Source organism: Lacerta agilis, chromosome 2 (assembly GCF_009819535.1).
Source record: "Lacerta agilis isolate rLacAgi1 chromosome 2, rLacAgi1.pri, whole genome shotgun sequence".
In the NCBI taxonomy this organism is placed as follows: Eukaryota; Metazoa; Chordata; class Lepidosauria; order Squamata; family Lacertidae; genus Lacerta; species Lacerta agilis.
Window position 1 is genome coordinate 11,421,714 of NC_046313.1, and position 20,172 is coordinate 11,441,885.

General features: G+C 46.1%; 1 protein-coding gene across 2 annotated transcripts in view; it reads right to left on the reverse strand.

Moving 5' to 3' along the window:
- RARG (retinoic acid receptor gamma) overlaps positions 1–20,172 on the reverse strand; it is a 66,987-nt gene that overhangs the window by 21,748 nt on the left and 25,067 nt on the right. Inside the window, exon 1 of one of the 2 annotated variants that reach the window (XM_033138591.1) lies at positions 18,853–19,252. The exons of the other annotated variant lie outside the window; for it this stretch is intronic. Coding sequence (XP_032994482.1) covers positions 18,853–18,997 — 145 coding nt within the window. The 5' untranslated portion in view covers positions 18,998–19,252. Of the gene's footprint in view, positions 1–18,852; positions 19,253–20,172 lie in introns of those variants that run through there. 2 annotated transcript variants of the gene reach the window in all.

Consider the following 20,172-nt stretch of genomic DNA (forward strand, 5'->3'; position numbering starts at 1 on the left):
AAATGAGGTATCTACAAGTTTCATCCTCCTTCAAGCTGATAAGATAACAAGCTTCCTCTGTAGTAGACTACTAGTAGAGTATAAGCCAGCATGGAGATGGTGTGTGGATGCCGCTTGGAATGATACACATATTTTTATAGTATACATTTGTAGACACGTAAAAGTGTCAGGCTGCTTTGGTCAATGTCTACCCCAAATGACTAAACTCAGGACTCAGCTGTATTAGTAAAGAAACAGCTATTTGAATGTGTAATAAACATGCAACACCAGATGGCGCAAGAGAGCAGGAAATTTTAAAGCACAATTTTCCATAGATATGTTTTCTTTTGTTAAAATGATCTAATTTCTGACTTATTTATAGCGTTCTTCCCCCTCCCCCACCGCCTGTGTTTAGATCCACCCACAGTGGTATTAGAAGGGACCTTCCTCTCTCCAAAGCTGTCAACAGTGAGAAAGGTTGACCCATGTTCAAGACCAAATATATATAGACTGCAATGACTTGTGCACAATTCATATATGTGTGCTTCTGAGTTGGTAAAAGCTGCAGGAGATGACTCCGGCCACATAATTTTCATGTGGGCAGGGACTTATGCAAAAACCCGCCCGCAGCAGTGTCTTTCTCCAACATGGGAATTCTGCTTTTCATAGAATCATAGAATCGTGTCAGAACCCAGAAGTTTCCCTTTCACAAACGGGTTTGTATTTTCCAAGTGGAAGTTCAGCATTAAACTTAATTATGAGCAGGCCTGCATTTTGCCCAGCAATTGTTTGACATGGAGTGCTGCTCCCATGTCCTGAAGCACCTGTGTACCCAGACAGAGGAGCCAGAATTCAGTGTGCAAACATGTTTTTTTTTTGAAGGCGCATAACTGTTTGTTAATGCTTTGTGGGTACACTGTAGGAAATACCAGAGTAACGCCAGCGGCAAAAACAAGGTTGTTGCATAGAATGTGAAGCTACTACTCTTAAGACACAGCTGGGAGGGAGAGTCAGTGTCTCTGTTCTTAGCATCCCAGGGGCACCAGTATTAACAGGCTTCGTTATTCAACGTGGCACCTTCCATTTCCCCGCAGGGAAATGGCTAAATAGAGTATCCATTTCAAAGCCACTTAAGTCCTTCACATAGCAGGAGTGCAGGCTGCAGGTTGTCACTGTGATGAGATTTCCAGGACTGAGCCCCTTAATAGAGACAGGGCTTTAGGGCAACTGGCAAGCTGGGAGCTCAGCCTAGACCCCTCAGTTTCCCATATGCCCCCCTCCTCCCCACTCTCCTTATTACACACCACAGCTTCTCTGTCCAACATGGAAGCTCTTAAAGGCCTCCCTATTCACTGTGCGACCAACAACGCACCATAGGGGTTTTGCAGAGCCCTCTCCCTTATTTTACAAACCTCTGTGGCTTTCTGCTGCCTGCAAACCAAGCCACAGGCAAATGGACATACAAGGCGAACCCCAGCACAGCCCTTTGTTGGTTTTTGTACTTAGAGCTGGTACAGAACGAGCCTTTTGCTTGCATTTTGGTTGGCTCGTGCTAGAGCACATCCGTGAGAGGAACCAATGCCCAGGCCTTATGCGAAATATGGCCTATTAAAAACTGGTTGCTGCTAAGGTGCCCACATCATTCAGGTCCTTTAAACCTAATTATTCAGCCCTGGGTCCCCAGGTGTTATTGGACTACAACTCCCATCGTCCCCAGCCAGCTTGGCCAATGGGAAGGGATGATGGGAGTTATGCTCCCATTGTCGTCATCTGCGGGCCTAAGATGGAAGAAGGCTGCTTTGAAAGGCCTGCACAATTCTTCTTCCACGGCAACATCTTTGTTTCAGCTTTATGCATGTGCTTTAATTTCCACTCTTGCAGTAACCTTGAGAAGCAGGTCGCTCTTGTTCTTGTTCTGTCAACGGAGAACGGAGGCAGAGAGACAGGTGTCAACATTTTATTCACTGGTCCCCACAGGTATTGTCTTAGGAACCACTGTTTGTTTCTGCTTTTCAGTGATTCAGGGACTGCTTAGGTAAGGATGTTCGCTAGGCAACTGTTTCTAAGCGATGCCTCTTAAGGGATCTCTTGGGTAAGAGCTGAAGTACAATTGTGGATTGTACTTGGGTCTGACAATGCTGGGTTCATGACCCACAGACTCATTCCCTGCCTTTGGGAAGGCAAATCTCATGATAGCATCAGCTTGCTGCTGAGCTACAGGGCTGGGGAACTTGTGGCCCTCCAGGTGTTGCTAGACTACATCTCCCATCATACCTGACCATCACCAATGGTGGCTGGGGGACTGGGGCTGATGGGAGCTGGAGTCTAACACAATCCGGAAGGTCATGGGTTCCCCATCCAAGGCAACAAGGTACAGATTTAAAACTGGTGAGTCGAAAGCAAGAAGTCCCACCAAACAGATTGAGGGGTCTGAAGATGGTCTGAAAGATGTATGGTGCAAGTAACTCCTTTCAGAACCGAGGGTTTTAACTACTCTGCCCTTTCTCACCCTGGACAGGGTCAGTAGGGAATGTTCACTTTCCAAAGGAGAGAAATGGCCCATACCATTAAGCAAGGCTCACTGGGAACAGTAGGTGATCCTGACACACATGGGAAGGGATCTGTGAGTTCTTTATTCCAGCACCAGGGCCTGGTTTCTGTCCATGGCTTCTGCCAGAGCCTATGAGTCACTCCTGGAAGCATGAAACTTACACTGCTTCCTGGGGGCTCAGGGGCTCTTTTGGTGTTGTTGGCATCTGTTTGTTTCAAGAGACAATGGAGTGCACCTCCAGGGGTGAAGTCAAACCACTGTTAGCAGCACCTAAGGAACCTCATTGATGTGGTCCAAAGCAGAGCAATATGTTTGGCACCAGTTGGGCTGCAAGAGTTGTGGAAAGGAGGCATACAAGGAGCCATTCAACTATATTAGGAACTCCACTCTGGATTTGCACAAAATAATCCTCCTAAAGTCTTTTCTTCTCCCAAAGATGTCATGCAAGGCAGTGGAGGTTTAGGACCAGAGTTTTCCTTCTCCTAGATGGGCTACTTTCCAGGTTTAGCAGGCTTTTCTTAAGTTATTCCTACACTGCATGAATAAAAGGCAAAGAGCAGATTCACACCTTCAACATCCATCAGTCAAGAGGAATAAAGATGTCTGCTTTAGGCAGAGGCATGGTCAGAATCAGACAGGGGTCAAGATCTGAAGTGGACAGAGAGGGTAGGGTAAAAAGGCCAGAAACAGATGCAAGGTCAAAGTCAGGTATGCAACATGATCCTCAACAGCAGCCAGAAAAAAAGGAGTAGAATTCAGCAGCCTCAGAAGAGCAGCATGAGTCTCAGACTGAGGAGCATCTCTAAGGCTGGAGCTTTATAGAGCTTGTTGGCCCTTGAGGATCAGCTGACCAGCTTTTCGGACAAGCTGCTACTTAATACTAGATGGCAGCTTCAATGCATGGAGCAAAGTCTGCTGGACTGGCCATAGATGAAATGATGGTGCATCAATGGCAAAGCACCAGAGGTTCAAGACACAAACACCAGGGCCCTACACCTTCATCCTCAGATTCCATTCCAATCCAGACCCTAGCCTGGCACATTCTCGACAGCAAATGTTCTCCGTTTGTAAAATGGAAGCAACTGGCCATACTCACAGGGTTCTTGTGAGAGTGATCATGCATTAAAGAGATGTTGGAAGCACTGCAAGCTAGAGTAGCTTCCTGCTATGGCTCCTCTCCTGGTCTTGTTATAAATTTGACTACCACCCACCATTACCACCACTAGGGGGGGGGAAACCTTTTTAACCATGAGAAGAGAGGGAAACATTTAAAGTTCGCCAATTCCTGTTTATCCATTCCGCCAGAGCCTCCTTCCCTGTCCCTGCAAACTTCTCCAGTGGAGTCTTCATCAGCATCAGAGAAGAAGGGACAATTAGAAGCTCATGAATTTTAACTCTCTGCATTATCCTCTTCTTTCAGATAAGACAATAGGCCTTTGGAGGCTGTTCCCTTGGCTCCAACAGTGCATGACTGGCTCCCTAGGGCCAGGAGATAGAGGCAGACAAAAGGGGGCCCTGCCAGGTGATTAGATCTCACTGGAAAGCCTTTATTTACCTGAAAACAGCCCATAAACACAGAGGGATGTGTCTGAAAAGCTGGTGAGAATTAAGGGAGATGGATAAGAGAAAGAATGCCAGGTAACACAAAGAGACAAATACACACAGTAATGTAGAGATGTGCCACCACAGCTTTTAATTGCAAAGCTCAGAATCTATAAGTTTTTGCAAGGCCAAGCTCCTGGAATTCCATGAACTACATCAGAGCATTCTTTCTTATATCAGGAAGATACAATGTGGTGGTGAGTATATTTCATTAGATTACGGTAAATCCAGTAGCATGCAAAGCATTTGTGCTTCGCAGGACTCTTCACCAGGCAGACTGGAAAGACAGAGAAGTCTCAAGTACAGAAAGAATGCAATGTTATAACCAACAGGGGGGGGAAAGGTACAGGATTATTTGAAGACAGTTATTGTAGCAATAGTGAAATACGTGAATACGTAAGTGAAATACGTTTGCCAACCGTTTGCTGGCCCCTGCTAATATACCTTAAACTAAACCAAAAGATAGAAACTTCTACTTTGCAGAGATAAATATTAACTCATGCTAAAGTCTGCAAATCCATCTCCTATTGAAGGGGTCAATAAATGACTTGGCAACCATAAAGTAAAGTGAAGTGATTCTGTTCCAAAGCAACTAACAGTCAAAGCAAGCTGCTGGGTTTCAGAGACCTCTTCCTCAGGCACACATGTTCAAAGTGGGGTGGGGGGTTTAAACTAAAATAGTATTCAAAATAAAGTTTATCAATTTAACTTGATAGGCTGTCTCCACTTATTCATTTATTAAATATACTAATTAATATAATAAAAATTTCTAAGTGACTTACAATAAAAAACACAATAAGGAAAATGCAAAAAAAATCAGTTACATTTTCCTTAAAAACTGGATGAAAAGAAGATAAAAACACAACTGTTTATCACAAATAAAAACAGAGCAGCACAGAAAACAAAATAAAAATAAAAATTCAAGTGGCAGAGTCCAGGAAACTTGGTTATATGTGCTTTTTTAATGCACTGGAAGTTTATTATTGTTTTCACCCCACATTCAGAGGACAGGTGCTATAATTGAGAAGGCCCACCAGGTGACACTCAGCTGGACATTTTGCAATGCTGCAGCTTCTGAACCTGGTGTACAGTACATTACAGTACCCTAATTGTCTGCACAGTTACTAAAGGTGCAAGAGAGCCCTGCCCTGTTTTGCACCTACATAACCTAGAACCCAGGGACCCGCTGCTAGGCAAAGGAGATAGATGATTGCTGGGTTAGAAGGACAAACTGTTCTGATGTGGTATAAGGCATGTGGCTGCCTCTTGCAGGAGAAGACTGTGAGCAAACTTGGCTTTCATGGAAGCTTGCCTGCTGTCGCCAATCTTGTCATGAATGAAGCTCTAGAGAAGCATTCAAGGAACCCCAGAAGTTTGCTTCTCGATAATGTGGACCAGAGAAGCAAGCTTTGGAAAACGGCCTCCCACTGCCCCCCACACCATCAGTCTGGGAAGGAACAAAAGAAGTCCCTTCCCTATGCAGTTTTGCAGAGGATGTTTCAGAGCCAGAGTACAGGCTTGTTTCCCTGGATTCCCCAACTGCATTTGACAGCTCCTGCCTTGCTTGCCCGGAGTCACACAGCGTGAAGTATGGAAGGAGCCCAGGGTGGCAAAGGGACCGCAGCCAAGGCCACCCAGAGCTCCCTGCATGGCCGCCGGCTGCCGGAAGCCAAGCTGTCGCATCATTAAGCGAGATAAAGAGTGTGTTCTGCAACAGGTGGGAGTAGAGGGCAGGAAATAAATTCCACAGCAGGACAGGGCTCTCCCGCCTCCATGAACAGGGGAGAAGAGCCGGCCTGGCCATAAATCGCCCCCGTGCTGACAGCAATCTGATGCTCCAACAGAGGGAACAAACCCAAACACATTCCCAGAGGGCAGAAGGCCAATGCACCTTCACAGAGACAGAACAAGCGGCATGAAATATGGTGGCCGGCCCCCCGGGAGTGGATGTCTGTGTCCAGTCCTTGTCCTCTGGGGAACAAATGAGAGCAGGAAATCCTAATACGCAGCCCAGCAGGAACTCAAGAGGCAGTATATTAATCACGATTTCAAATACTTCCATAGCCAGCTGATTGCATAAAATGCCTCCCAAAGCTAGAATCATTCCTTGGCCCTTCATAATCAGGTGGTAGAATTTTGGGTCGTATCACTGCAGGGGAAGCTCATTTAAAACACAGAAACACACACACACACAACCTCCAAGCATGCAGTCAACTGGCACATCGGGGGAAAAAACATTTAGCATAGCCCTATGAGGGGGATTTCTTTTGGGGGGGGATGTTAAAAAGTATTACCATCCCTTTGGCAGGAACTGGCAGTCTTAAGTGGCACAGTCCAGAATTCTGCCACCTCGTTCTTTATTAATATGTGGGCCAGTTCCACGCTCCATTCATCTTCACAACCCTTTGATGTCAGTAATAAAAATCGCATTTAATAGGCAAGGAATCCAGATTACAATTTCAAACATGCAGTGCTTGCAACAACAAAATAAAATAAAACAAAACATGCAGATGCAAAGTAGATCTGTCTCTCCACATGTGTTTTAATAGGTCTTAATTTTTTTAAAAAAAACAAACAAACAATGGTTTATCTGTTCTCTGATGCAATCACATGCATATTCTTGTACTGAAATATGGACTGGGCATGAAAACGTGAGTTGGACCATCTGCCCTGAAGCTGAGGGATTAGAAAGAGAAAGTTACCATATACTAGAGGAGACTGTCTATATCCACACCATACATTTAAAGTACCGGTACATCCTGGGAATCAGTTTCCCCCTCACACAGAGATACAATTCCCAGCACCCTTAACAAACTCTAGGAGGTCTTCCCCACCACCTGCTACCTGATCCTTTTGAATGGAGAGGCCAAGTTTTTAACTCTGAGACTTTTCGAATGTTGTCAGACTGGATAGCTCAGTTGGTTAGAGTGTGGTGCTGGTAATGCCAAGGTTGCAGGTTCAATCCCCATATGCAACAGCTACATATTCGTGCATTGCAGCGGGTTTGGACTAGAATGATCCTCAGGGTCCCTTCCAACTTTACAATTTGATGACTCTTAACTCACACCAGCCTCCAATGGCCTGGAACTGTGCTTCAACAACACTGCCTGCCTCTGTTCTACATGCAAGGCATGTGTCCTAAAGCTGAGCTACAACTCCTCTCCTACAGAGAATCAAGTCTGGATTAAACTTTTGCACCAAACAACCTGCAGTGCAGGCTCTGCTGTGCGCCAATTATCTGGATTCTAGAATCCAGAATTTATCAGTGTAAAAACCATCCCCACACAGATCTTTCTAGGAAGCTAGCAAGCAGAGGATGAAGACAAAACAGCCAACTCCTGTTGTCTGTCCCCAGCAATGTAGCACTATCATTATTAAAATTTGACAAGCAGCTAATAAGGTAAAGTAGAACGAACACACACACACACACACGTGCCATGTGAAAGATCTAAATCCTTCTCAACTCTTCCCATTGTGAAAGCTGAAAATACAGAGAAAAGTCTGAAAAGGGGGTGGGTGGAATTTGTATTTTCTGCCCCCTCCTCCCAACAGCAACCTCCGCCTCCCACCCTGGAGCTTCCCAAAGCAACTCTCCTCAGGGTCCAGGGACCCTGCTGAACAGGGTGAGCTATGGCACAGGGGCTGGGAGAAGGAGGCTCCTGGAAGATGAACTGAAGGTATCTTCCATCAGCAGGAGTCCGACTCTTCTCTCAGTCCATCCAACCCTATAAGTTACCGTGTCTTGGATCAAATTAAAGATTTATACTATTTTGTATCAGTAACTTTTTAAAAGGACTGTTTCATCACAGCTGCTTTCTGCACAACTTAATTCATTCATTCATTCCAAGTCAGAGTGAAACTGAAAGCTTCCACTCCAAATAGTTCTTGCTGGGTAGAGGCTTCAACAGAGTGTCTCCTGCTGGGATTCATCACAAAATGCAAGTTCTCCTCTTCCTTTCTTCCCAGGGTGTGTGTGGGGTGTGTGTCTGTGGTGTTGGTGTGTGTGTGTGTGTTCTTCTTTTATCAGCTCACTGATGGCCACAGTTTGCAGAGGAAGGGGTCTTGGTTACAGACAAACATGTGAAGTTCTCTGGACACCAGTTTAGCAAGATTTGCCGCCAGGAGGAAAATCCCAAAAAAGCAAGCACACCACTCTATTTATTTATTTGCAGGATTAAAGGGGGGGGGGCTTTCCACACAGGCTCACAAGGCAGTGCACACAATAATAAAGAAATCCAACTAAAACAGTTGTCAACAGGTGTGCAGCTAATAAAAAAAAATACTAAAGACAGCAATCAGACAAACTTCAGGTCTAAAGCAGCTAAAAGACAAAAAGGACTTAAGGCACCGTGGAGATTTAAGGGCCAGTTTCACCCCTTACGTTTGCAACCCAGCTGCTGCTCTCCCCACACGGCTGCCTCCCCATATGGCACCAGTACCATGTACAAATGTCACATCATGCATGATGCCCACAGCACACGGATTTTCCCATGTTGGAAGCAGCGACCTGATGCAAATATGGCGCTGGGGTGGAAAGGAATAATGCAATCCAAAGCTATTTACATGTTACTCTCTCGGCAAGAGGGGGACGAGCAAGGCTGCATTACCGCAATGTGCTTTATGTGGGGCTTCCCTCGCACCCGATCCGGAAGCTGCAGTTAGTCGTGCAGAACGCTGCCACACGACTGCTGACGGGAGTTAGGCCTTGTCAGCATCTAACAACTGTGCTCAGAGATCTGCCCTGGTTGCCAATTTGCTACCTGGTCAAGTTCAAAGTGTAATAAACTATGCTACAAAGAATTCCTTTCACCTGGAATTCTCCAAATGTGTTACATCTGATAATTAATGTACAGCTCACCCAAGTTGGCATTTTTGAAACAGGGAAATGAAACCCAGGGACGTCACATACAAAAAGAGAAAAGGGGGGAAAGTAAAATATTAAAGAGGGGGTAAAAGACAAAACAAAAACAAAACAAAAAAATTAAAAAGCGAAAAAAGAAATTACACCAAGTACACCAAATTTTTCAAAGGATACAAACAGTGATTTGTTTATACTATACGCCAAGTTCCCAGAAAGAAATTACATTTGTACTCCTTTTCTTTCTTTCTTTCTTTTTTTCTTTCTTTCTTTCTTTCTTTCTTTCCATTCTGGAATTTTTTTTTGAATCCCTTCTATGTTTGTTGATTTCCACTATCTCTTTGCGGTTCCAATACTTTCCTTAAGTAGTAAGTGTTCTGTATTCATTTATTAATCTCAGTTTTCCTGCATATCTGTGAAATTAATCTAAGCACAACCAAGTATTATTTTTGGAACCATATTTTATCAGGTAGTTTTTGAAGCAATCCCATTCCTTTTTTGGGAATGGGAAAGGAAAGGGGGAGGGAAGCTATTGTGCTCCTATCATCATCTGGCTGTCCACTGTGGAAAGAGACCGCAGGGCCTTTGGTGTGTGATGCTACTGTGTTCTTGACAGCAAGCTCAAAAATCAAAGAGGAAGTTCTTCAAGCTCGTGTGCCGACAGTATGCTTTAGGGTCAATGAGAGAAGAAAAGAGCGAAACAAAATAATATTATAGGGTCCCCTATCACTTAACAACAGAGGTGAGGACTGCTCAGCATTCCGACCCAGTAAAATATCAGAGCTAGGAAGAATGCAGGCCTCCTATAGCAATTGGCTATAGTTTACAGCAGCCCATCCCACACTTGGGAGTAACCCAGCAAGATCCTGGTTGTATTCCTACAGCGGAAAATAGAACCCAGGAGTTCTAGGTCACACACACACACACCCTTCCAGGTACACAAAGGTCTCCAGGTGATGACTCTTGTGCTAATCTCTGTCAGTGGCTTACTGCTCTTCCTCTGAGCCTTCAGACCCCCCAAGGCACTGGATCTTCCCCAAAGTCCCCTTCATCCATGTCTTTCTAGGAGCCTTCTTCCATGACTCTGCCAACCAGGTTCCAGGTTCTGTGCCTTCAGCCCTAGCTGGGGAGGGTCGGGAGAGAGAGGTGATACCCTGTTTGTATTCTGTAAGCATCAGAAACCACTGGCAAACTTAACATAAGGCTCCTTCAAGGCTCTTGTCAGGCCAAGCTGTTATCAGGCCTGTCATTTCCTGGAGAGCATCACATTTTAGCCCTAACTTATTCTTCTCTAAATAGCTTCTGTACACACCCAAATAACTGCCTGGAGCCACACAAAGGGGGGAAGAGGGGGGAAGAAAAAGAGGACTGCCTGTCTCCGTGTGTGTTTACAAACCATCCAATATCCACAGCAGGGCTCAGCTACCAACAGATGCCTAAATGGTGAAAGAGGGGAGATGTGTGCAGAGATACAGAACCTGACAAGCCAGATTCAAAGGGGATAGGAGATATCTGAGCCTCTGCATCTGCAGGGGACAGAAGCAGCAATGTGAAGGAAGAAGCTGTGACTGCCCCCATCAGGCTGCCCTCCTGTGCAACGTAAACAAAACCACTCTTCTGCACTCCATAATGTAACCATTGTGCCCTACTTCCTGGCATTCACATAAGACACTTGCGTGCTTCACTTGCAAAGCATTCATGGAGTTTTGCAAATCTGTTGTGGCTTTACAGTACTAGTTGAAGCAACGCTTTTGACATGTGTTTGGGTTTATTTTCTAAATCGTGGGTAGGCAAACTAAGGCCCGGGGGCCGCATCTGGCCCAATCACCTTCTAAATCCGGCCCACTGGCAGTCCGGAATCAGCAAGTTTTTACATGAGTAGAATGTGCCCTTTTATTTAAAATGCATCTCTGGGTTATTTGTGGGGCCTGCCTGGTGTTTTTACATAAGTAGAATGTGTGTTTTTATTTAAAATGCATCTCTGGGTTATTTGTGGGGCATAGGAATTGGTTCATTTCCCCCCCAAAAATATAGTCCGGCCCTCCACAAGGTCTGAGGGACAGTGGACCGGCCCCCTGCTGAAAAAGTTTGCTGACCACTGTTCTAAATGCACAATACGCTCTCTTGTCTAACCCAGTTACAGGTGGGTAGCCGTGTTGGTCTGCCATAGTCGAAACAAAATAGGAAATAGGAAATTCTTTCCAGTAGCACCTTAGAGACCAACTGAGTTTGTTCTTGGTATGAGCTTTCGTGTGCATGCACACGAAAGCTCATACCAAGAACAAACTCAGTTGGTCTGGAAAGAATTTCCTATTTCCTATTTTGTTTTGTCTAACCCAGGTTGTTTCCTCCTAGCTCAGCAAGGTGTGCCAACCCCTCCCCATACTACAACAGGCAGGGGGGGGCACAGTGAGACAGCCAACTAGACACAGCCTTTGAGTGCCCTCAGAAACAAGGCACAGGTCAGGAGCAATGGTAGGAAATGTTCGATGATTAACCTCACAAGAGTCCTGATGGATCAGGCAAGAGGCCTGTCTTGTCCAGCATTCTGTTCCCACAGTGGGTAACCAGAGGCTTATTATGGGAAGCCAACAAGAAGGAAGCCCCAAGCAAAAGTCATTGCTCACTGTTGTTTGTCAGCTACCTGTACTGATATTCAGAGGAAATGCCTAGCTACTGTGGCTAGTAGAATAGTGGTAGCCTTGTCCTCTGTGAAATAGGGGTGAATCTATTTATTTATTTAAAATATTTGAATACCAGTATTTCTTTCTTTCTTTCTTTCTTTTAAAAAAAAGCAGTTTGCAACAAATATAGAGAGATAATTTTTTAAAAAATTGAAAACTTAAAATTAGAGATCAACTAACCATTACAGGATCGCCAAAGAATTGATGCTTTTGAATTATGGTGCTGGAGGAGACTCTTGAGAGTCCCATGGACTGCAAGAAGATCAAACCTATCCATTCTGAAGGAAATCAGCCCTGAGTGCTCACTGGAAGGACAGATCCTGAAGCTGAGGCTCCAATACTTTGGCCACCTCATGAGAAGAGAAGACTCCCTGGAAAAGACCCTAATGTTGGGAAAGATGGAGGGCACAAGAAGGGGACGACAAAGGATGAAATGGTTGGACAGTGTTCTCGAAGCTACTAACATGAGTTTGGCCAAGATAGGAGTGCCTGGTGTGCTCTGGTCCATGGGGTCACGAAGAGTCGGACATGACTAAACAACTAAACAACAACAACAACCATTACAGGCAGGTATTTTCTTAACTGCCTGCATATGTTTGGTGGTTTTCAGTGGATGCTTGAAAATTGAAACAGGAGACGGCTTCTGAATCTATTGGCAGAGCATTCACAGGACTACCATCTACCCCCAAGGAGGCATATCACTCACTAGGGCCAGATTCCCCCTCTTAATCTCCACTACTAGACTGATGCATGCAGATCCAGGATCATGGATTCATAATCTGCGCTCCCTTCCCCTGCCTCTCTTTTCGGACAGAAAGGAAGATCTCTGCACAACAGAGGTTTCAATTATTTACTCAGAATACATGGTGCAAAAAAATAAATAAATGCATGACAGTATAAATAAAAGCCTGACTTGTATCTCCCTCCCTCATCCAACTCGTGTATATAAAAATGGGAATGAAAACTGTACAAAAGTGCAACTGGCTTATACAATACAAAAACCAAAAACGGATTGCTCAGATTCTATCAGACAAGGCCATCAGGATGTTCCTCATAGTATTACTGGGTAGGACAAAGCAGCTTAAGTCACACCACAGATTAAAAGTGGCACCTGTATATTCGTATACTGCATAATAAAATGTAAATGCATAATAAATGCTGGTTTTTTCTTGTGATGCCTGGAAGAATGAGAGGAACGGGCTGAACAAGTGAGGAATGGGGAGCTGAGCAGAGCTCAAGTTCAGGTTCTGCAAAGGAGTTTAGCTTCCCCACCCCCAACCCTGTTAAGAGGCATTTGTCTTGAAACAAGCTGGAACTCCTCCGAGCTTTTCAGCTGGGTTTCTTTTGACGCTTTGGAACTGCACATGTTTAGACCTTTTAAGCTAACTATGAAAGCTAAAATTTGAAAATGAAACAAAAAAAGCAAAGAGAAGAGAAAGAGAAAGAGAAAGAGAAAGAGAGAAGGGGAGAGAAAGAGGAAGGAAGGAAGGAAGGAAGGAAGGAAGGAAGGAAGGAAACTCAGGGGCTCTGTGGATAGCACAATGTGGCGAATCTCCAATCACTAGACCCAATATTTCCTTGTACCCACACCAGGTGACTTTTAAACCAGGCTCTGGGTAATGGGTAAGGGAACCTGTGTCCCTCCAGGTGTGGTTCAGCTTCTAAGTCCAATCATTACTGACTATTGGCTGTGTTGTCTGGTCTGGATGAGTGATGGGACTCCAATCACATCTGGAGGGTCACAGCTTCCACACACACTCTCTTTTAGGTTTTCCATATGCTGCTAGAAGATTCCTTTAAAAAAAAAAACCCAAAGAGAAGTGACCAGAGTTTAAGCCTTTAAAGCTCTGGAATTTTACTTATATATTGAAATCAAATTTCTTTAAAAAGAAAAAAAATGCTTTAGATTACTGTATGACATATATTGTTATAATGGCACAGGCTAAATATTATTAAACATGAAATTGGTGGGGGGGATCTCAAAATTTATTATTCTGGAAATTATTATTGCATGCACGGCGGCTAAAGAATTAGAAATATAGCTGATGCAGTTATGTTAACACCACTGATAGCTGCTCCTACACATGAGGCCTAGCAATGAAGTTTATAGTGAGAGGGACAGACAGCAATATGGGGCACAGCAAAGCATGCATGCCCACATCTGCTCAACCTGGTGCCCTCCAGATGTTTTGGACAACAACTCAAATCAGACCACAACCAGCACGGCACCAGGTTGAAGAAGGGCTATGCCAGAGAATCTGAGTTAAGAAAAAACAGCAGCCTCGTCCAAAACTCTCCTCCCGCAGGGCACTCGTCCATAGGGTAGGGCAGCCTTCACACAGGCATGCCTATCCTGGGTGGGATTCAGAAAAGGAGAGGTGCTTTTTGTGTATACAGACACACACACATTTACGCTAATGGACTGCCTGGGTGGATCATGTCCTTTCCTACAGCAGCTTTCATGGCATGCAGGTGAATAAGGCCAAGCCAAGCCAAAGTAAGCATGGTTTATTCCAAAGCAGGGGCCCTCCTTACGGTTCATTTAAAAACAAAAAAACAGAGCGTGCCAAGTTTGCAATCCTGAGTGTTGCTCTGAGCAGTCCTGGGTCCTTTTATCTGCTGATGAATCTCTTATAAATCAATTCACCGGCAGCCGCTAAGCAGCCAGCGAGGAAGCAAGCGAAGGAACGGGACAGAATCTGGAGCGGCCTCTTACAGATGCCATCGGCAGCTGCAGAGCACTTTTAGCTCTACAAGTCTGGGAGACATTCCCCACCACCACCACTAACCACCTCACCACCACTCCTCTTTTGTTTCATCAGCCAGGAAGGCCACCAACCCCTGCACAAAGCCAGTGGCCCATCTACACTGGCCAACTCAGGGTCCCTGCTGTTCCTGCCCTTCCTCCCCCCCTCCCTGCTTAATCCTGCTCGAGGAGTAGGGGTTGTTGGAGGGCTTTAAAAGCCTAAATTGCTGAAATTGAGGAAATTCCTGCCCTCGCCTTGCCGGAGCTTCAAACAAGGCATTTATAACCAGCCGTAAACTGTTTGCAGCTGGGACACTATACAAGCCATTTGTCTCAGCAGCAGCATTCCTGATGGCAGAGAGCTTGTCCCATACCTCTTCCACACCATAATATACACACACCCCACAGAGTGCTCACATATCCCGGACTGATCATAGCCACATGCCTCTCCCGCCAACATGATGCCCATCATGGTCACTGCACTTGCATAATTGTACGCACACAGGCAATACCAATGCACTTTCAAGGCATCACATGCTTATGTAAACAAACATTGTTCCCATCACACACTTGCAATCTTGCCTATAACACTCAAATACTGTACGCTGCGCATGCACTTATCCTGCCACATTCCCACACGCACATCACACTTAACCTAAAACCTAAATAACTCTAAGCTTCTTATGAGCGTTTGCATCCAGGACTACTAAAGTCTTGGCTTGCCTCTTTCTTTTTGCAATGAAAGCAGAGATTCTCAAGCTGCTGAATTCCTCACCCACTAGAAATGTCTGTGCTTGCGCCCAGAATTGTGGAGAATAATATTCAAGGTCCTGTGTCTACTTTTCTAGCAATGTTTACGGTCTCTAAAATGAAGATGGTGTCTAGCAGGGTCGCTAGTCTTATTCAATAGCCAGTGGGCCCATGATCCAGACCTCCCACACAAGATCAGTTTGGTGGATGAGCCTTATTATTATCTATCTCCAACACTGCTTGCCAGAAAGAAAAGAAAAAACCAGGGCATGACTATGGGTAGATGTGACAAGTCTAACCTCTGCTCAGCCACAAAGTTTGATGAGTGGTTTTGAGCCTGCCATTCAACTCAAGTGCTAATATGGAGAGAAACAAGACTTGCTATGAAACTCTAGTAAAGTTATATATGTATGAAAAATAACACAATTTGCTGCTGTTGCAAGGGCCTTTATCCCTAATGCCAGACTAGAGTTTCATTCACCGGTATTACATAACTTTTATGTCATCTAGAGATTCAGATTTCATAGGGAGTTAAGCTGGCTAAGGCTGGGTGGCATATCATTTGTGGCACTGCGACTGTGTATTCACTCAGGAGAGGCCATTCCATAGATACAGAAGCTCACATGTCCTTCTATGTCATATTTTCATAACGGTTGCACAACCAAGGCCTAGTTTTCAAAGCAACCATTGTGGGTAGCCACGTATCACTGTAGGTGCCAAGACATGAGGAAGACTTACAAGAAAGTTCAACAAAGTTACTGGTCCACGATTTTATTTTTTTACCAATTTGTCTGACACACAGACCTTTTGTTAGGTATCTGCGGCACATCAGGGTGAACCGCCCTGATATCTTATGATGAAGGGCTTTATAGAAACCTAATAAATAAAATAAAAAAATCAACGCAGAACAGGGTTGGAAAACCTGTGGCCGTTCAAATGTTGCTGGACTACAATTTTTGATCACTGGCCATGCTGGCTGGAGTTGACAGGTGCTGAAGTCCAGTAACATCTGGATGGTCACATGTACTGTATGTATCAGGCCAGGGGAACCTGTGGTCCCCAGATGTTCCTGAACTACAACTCTCACGAGCGCCAGTCAGCATAGCCAATGGGTCAAGGGATGATGGGAGTCATGTTCCAGCAACACCTGAAGGACCACAGGTTCCCCACTCCTGGTATGCATGTAGAGCCCAACTGTTGCTTCCAACACTCACGGAAGCGGTTGCCCCTTTCTTCTGGATAGACACTTTTTTTGGTGCCAGATGGTGGAGGATCACTGATGCCAAGGCAGATAAACCATAAAACAGAGGTGTGTCATCACAAAAATCAAGCAAAGTTAAAAACTTGGTGCAGAGGGGATGCCTCAACCCTCTCTGAGTTTTGCAGCTACTTCCGCAATAAGGAGGAAAGTGCTCATTAACACCAGCATACACCAGCAAATGGTCTCTTCCCCTGCATCCCCTGTACCCAAATAATAAAAGATTGCATGGTGCCACTCGAAAAGTCAAACATCAGCAAAGCCTTTCCCTGTCTTCTGGGCTTCTGCTGGATATTAGGATGAATCTTAGAGTGCTGGATATTAGGATGAGTCTTAGGGTGGCCCATCCTTACTTTTCCTGCATTTCCACCAGGTCTCATCCTCACTTTTTCCTTTGTCAGCTCCTGACCCTTCCTGCCCTCCTAAAAGTACACTTCTTAGCCCTCGGGAAAGAGGGAGGGAGAGACCAGATCAGTTCGAGCCCCCAAAAGTTCTTGGCACTCCATGGGTACTAAGCACTTACTGAAGCAGCAGCAGCAGTGGGAAACGAGGCACTGTGCACTGTTATAAACTGGCCTAAACCAGGTGGGAAGCCACAGCAATTTATCTGTAAAGAGAGTGCTGCCAGTGTATTTGTCAAGCCTATCTTGAAACCATAGCCTAGATCCAGAATCCCAAATTCTAGATGGCACACTGCACGGTGATGGAAAGGCACTCTGGCCTTGCCCAGGGAAACTTCTCCCTTTATCATTTACCGGTAACTTGTTTCTGAGGAGCTGAACCTTGATCTTAAAATCAGGTCCCTGACTGAGCCCTGACTCGAATTCAGCTTCAGAATCCTCCCTCTGTTCCCTTGGAATGGCTATTGTTGAGGGTTTTTTTATTGTTATTAAACAGCACAGTAATAATAATTTCTTATTTCCACAGTGTTCTACAGTCCTCACACAAAGAAGGGTGCTGATTCTCCTTGTGCCTCCTGCAACCTTATGCAAGCGCTCAGGGTGGGAGAAGGAATCCTCCCACAGTTCAATTATAGACCTAGGCAGGAAGCGACGCGTTTTGATTTCCAGGCGCCGGCGAAAGAGTTAAAGTGCCACATTTCTTGAGAGAGCTTTGGCAGCCAGGCTGGGGTGGGGCCGTTCCAAATGAAACCGCTTTGAAAGCGAGCTCCCATCGGGTAAGGAGGGGGGGAGGGCGGGAGAAAGGGGAGCGGAGCTTAACCCTGCATCCTCCCCAGGTGCCCCCAAAGGTGATGGGGAGATGCCTTTGCACCACACCACCCGTGTGTGTGTGTGTGTGTGTGTAAAAATCAAAGGATTGTTCTTCTGCATGTTGTAAACACTGGTGGTGGGTGCCAAAAAGCGGGGAAGGAAGGGAGGGAGTGAAGCGATTTGGCAGCTGCTCAAAGAGAAAAGGGAACGCAGGACCCGCTGGGAGACACCCTTGGGTGTTTGACAGATCTCGCAAACACCCCCCCCCCCACAAGCCTCCGCTTCTACTTCCAGATTTCCAGATTCCAATAGTGTCTACAGTTTAGTGTGCGTACGAAAATAAGGAAGCAACATTGCCTAACTAAAGGATTCTCAGTTCTCGATCTATTCGCACGGCGTGGTAGACTACAGCCAAATCCCCCCCCCCTCTTTTCTTTAAATCGAGGAAAGATAACAAAAGTAAAAAAATTAAACCCCTGCTGCCAGGCTTTGTGAAGGATGAACGCGCCCCCCCCCCCGCGCGCCCGCCTTCCATACTAGGCATCGTCTCCCTAAAGAAAGTCTTCCTTCCTTTCTGCCGTTTCTGATTTACACCACATCCCCTCCATCCACACCCAGGTCGCCAAGAAACTTCAAAGTTTTCCCCTCATCTGGTGTTCATAATGCGCGTTTCCACATCAAGACAAAAGAGCCACGAACGAGAGGTATCCCCAGTTTCCATGTAACCGAGACACAGTAGATCGCTGCCCAGATTACAGAAGGAGGGGGGTTACAAATGTTCCAGAGCTTAAGTCACGCAGCCCCCCTCTTTTTGCAGAGGAAGGGGGGAGACCCATAAAATTTCGGATCCCGACCCGCTCTTTGCTCTCCCCCCCTCCCCACGCCTCTTTTGCGGCGCAAGAGTTCCGAAGCAGGAAAAGAAAAAGTTGGAAAATTGGAACGCGAAGCAACCAATCAGGTCCGACGGCACGCCGAACAGCGCCCTCTAGGAAGATGCCCACCCGGATCCACTCGCGCTCAACGCCCACGCGCGGTTATTAACAAAACAAAAAAAAGCTTTCCCCCCGCCCCCACCCATGTCAACACTCGCTGGACGCGGAACCCAATTCATTATTTTACATGCGCCCACCCAAAGGACCCACGCTCCCAAAGGAGCCACCCCAGACCAAAACAAAACCCCAAACATCAGCACGAGCTCGCTCGGATCACCTACATTGCAAGCTGGCCGGCTGGGGCCACCCGAAGGGATCCAAGCCCACGAAACACGGGCTTGACTTCCGCAGCATGCACGGGCTCCGGTTGGTAACATCGTAGAGTTGCCGCGGGGTGACGGCGAACGCCTCCATGCAGTCGTACATCTCCCCCTCCGAAAACAATCCGTTTGGCGTGGAAGCGGGCGGCGGAACAGACAAGGAATGGTGGTGGGGATGGTGGTGGTGGTGGTGCGCTTGTGATTATGATGATCCTGGAAGAGCTGGAGATGTTCCGTGCCTCCCACAGCAGACGCGCAGGGGGCTTGGCTTGGCTGCGCCCCCACATGCAAAGCTTCCCGACTGCACGCGCGCAAGGCGCACGCCGCGAGCGAAGCTGGTCGCTTGGAAGTGCAGGCGCTGCGATCGGTTTCGCTGCCTTGCTTAAAAGGCTATTACATTGGGGGCGAAAGCGGCTAAGGACTTCCAAGCTTATGGGTGTGGCTTGGAGCCGAAAAGGGGTGGGCCATGTGGGAGGCGACGCGCACACACACACAAAATCTGACTAAACGCAGCAGCCACACGGACACAACAACGCTCCGAGGAAGACCTGGGAAACGCGCGCAAACACGCATTCGGCAGGCACGCAACAAGGAAATAATAAGGGTCACAGCCATGCAGGACTATCCTCTTCGTTCTTTTCCAAGCCACATTCGCGATGACAGGAAGAATTGGCGGGGGGAAAGGGGAGGAACAACTGCCAAAAGCTCTCAAAGTTTCGCAAACGGGCAAGCCGATTATTCATATTTACTGGGAAGTCTGTTCTCCTGAGAAATGTGCAGCTTCTGCCTAAAGCGGGTGGTTCACAGAATCACTGCTCTTGCAAAACTACACATCCATATTCACCACCCCTGGTATTGCTGGTTGAAATCTTCATTTCACCTACCGGTATATAAGCCAACACTGAAAAGAGAGGTTGGGGTGTGGGGGACACACCTCCATTATCGTTTCGCCACTTTTCAAGACTTAAGGCAAGGTCCTCAAAAGGTGTATTACGAAACGGCTAATGCAACTGAAGTGAGCTGGTGTCAACACAAGATGTGTTCTCACAAGGTCTCCTGGGCATACCCAGGGGTGTGCTTGGGGGGCATCTCTCCCCCCATCAAGAAAATAAATAAAAATACTTAACTAACTGACCAATTGCAGATAACTTGGTTCTGGCCCCCCACTACATAAAGCCTGCTCCCCTAAAATAAATCCTGACTACGCTCTTAATATTAATTAGTTATTACACAGATTCCCCCATCACATCAATTCCTCCATAGTCAAGTTAAAGAATGGGA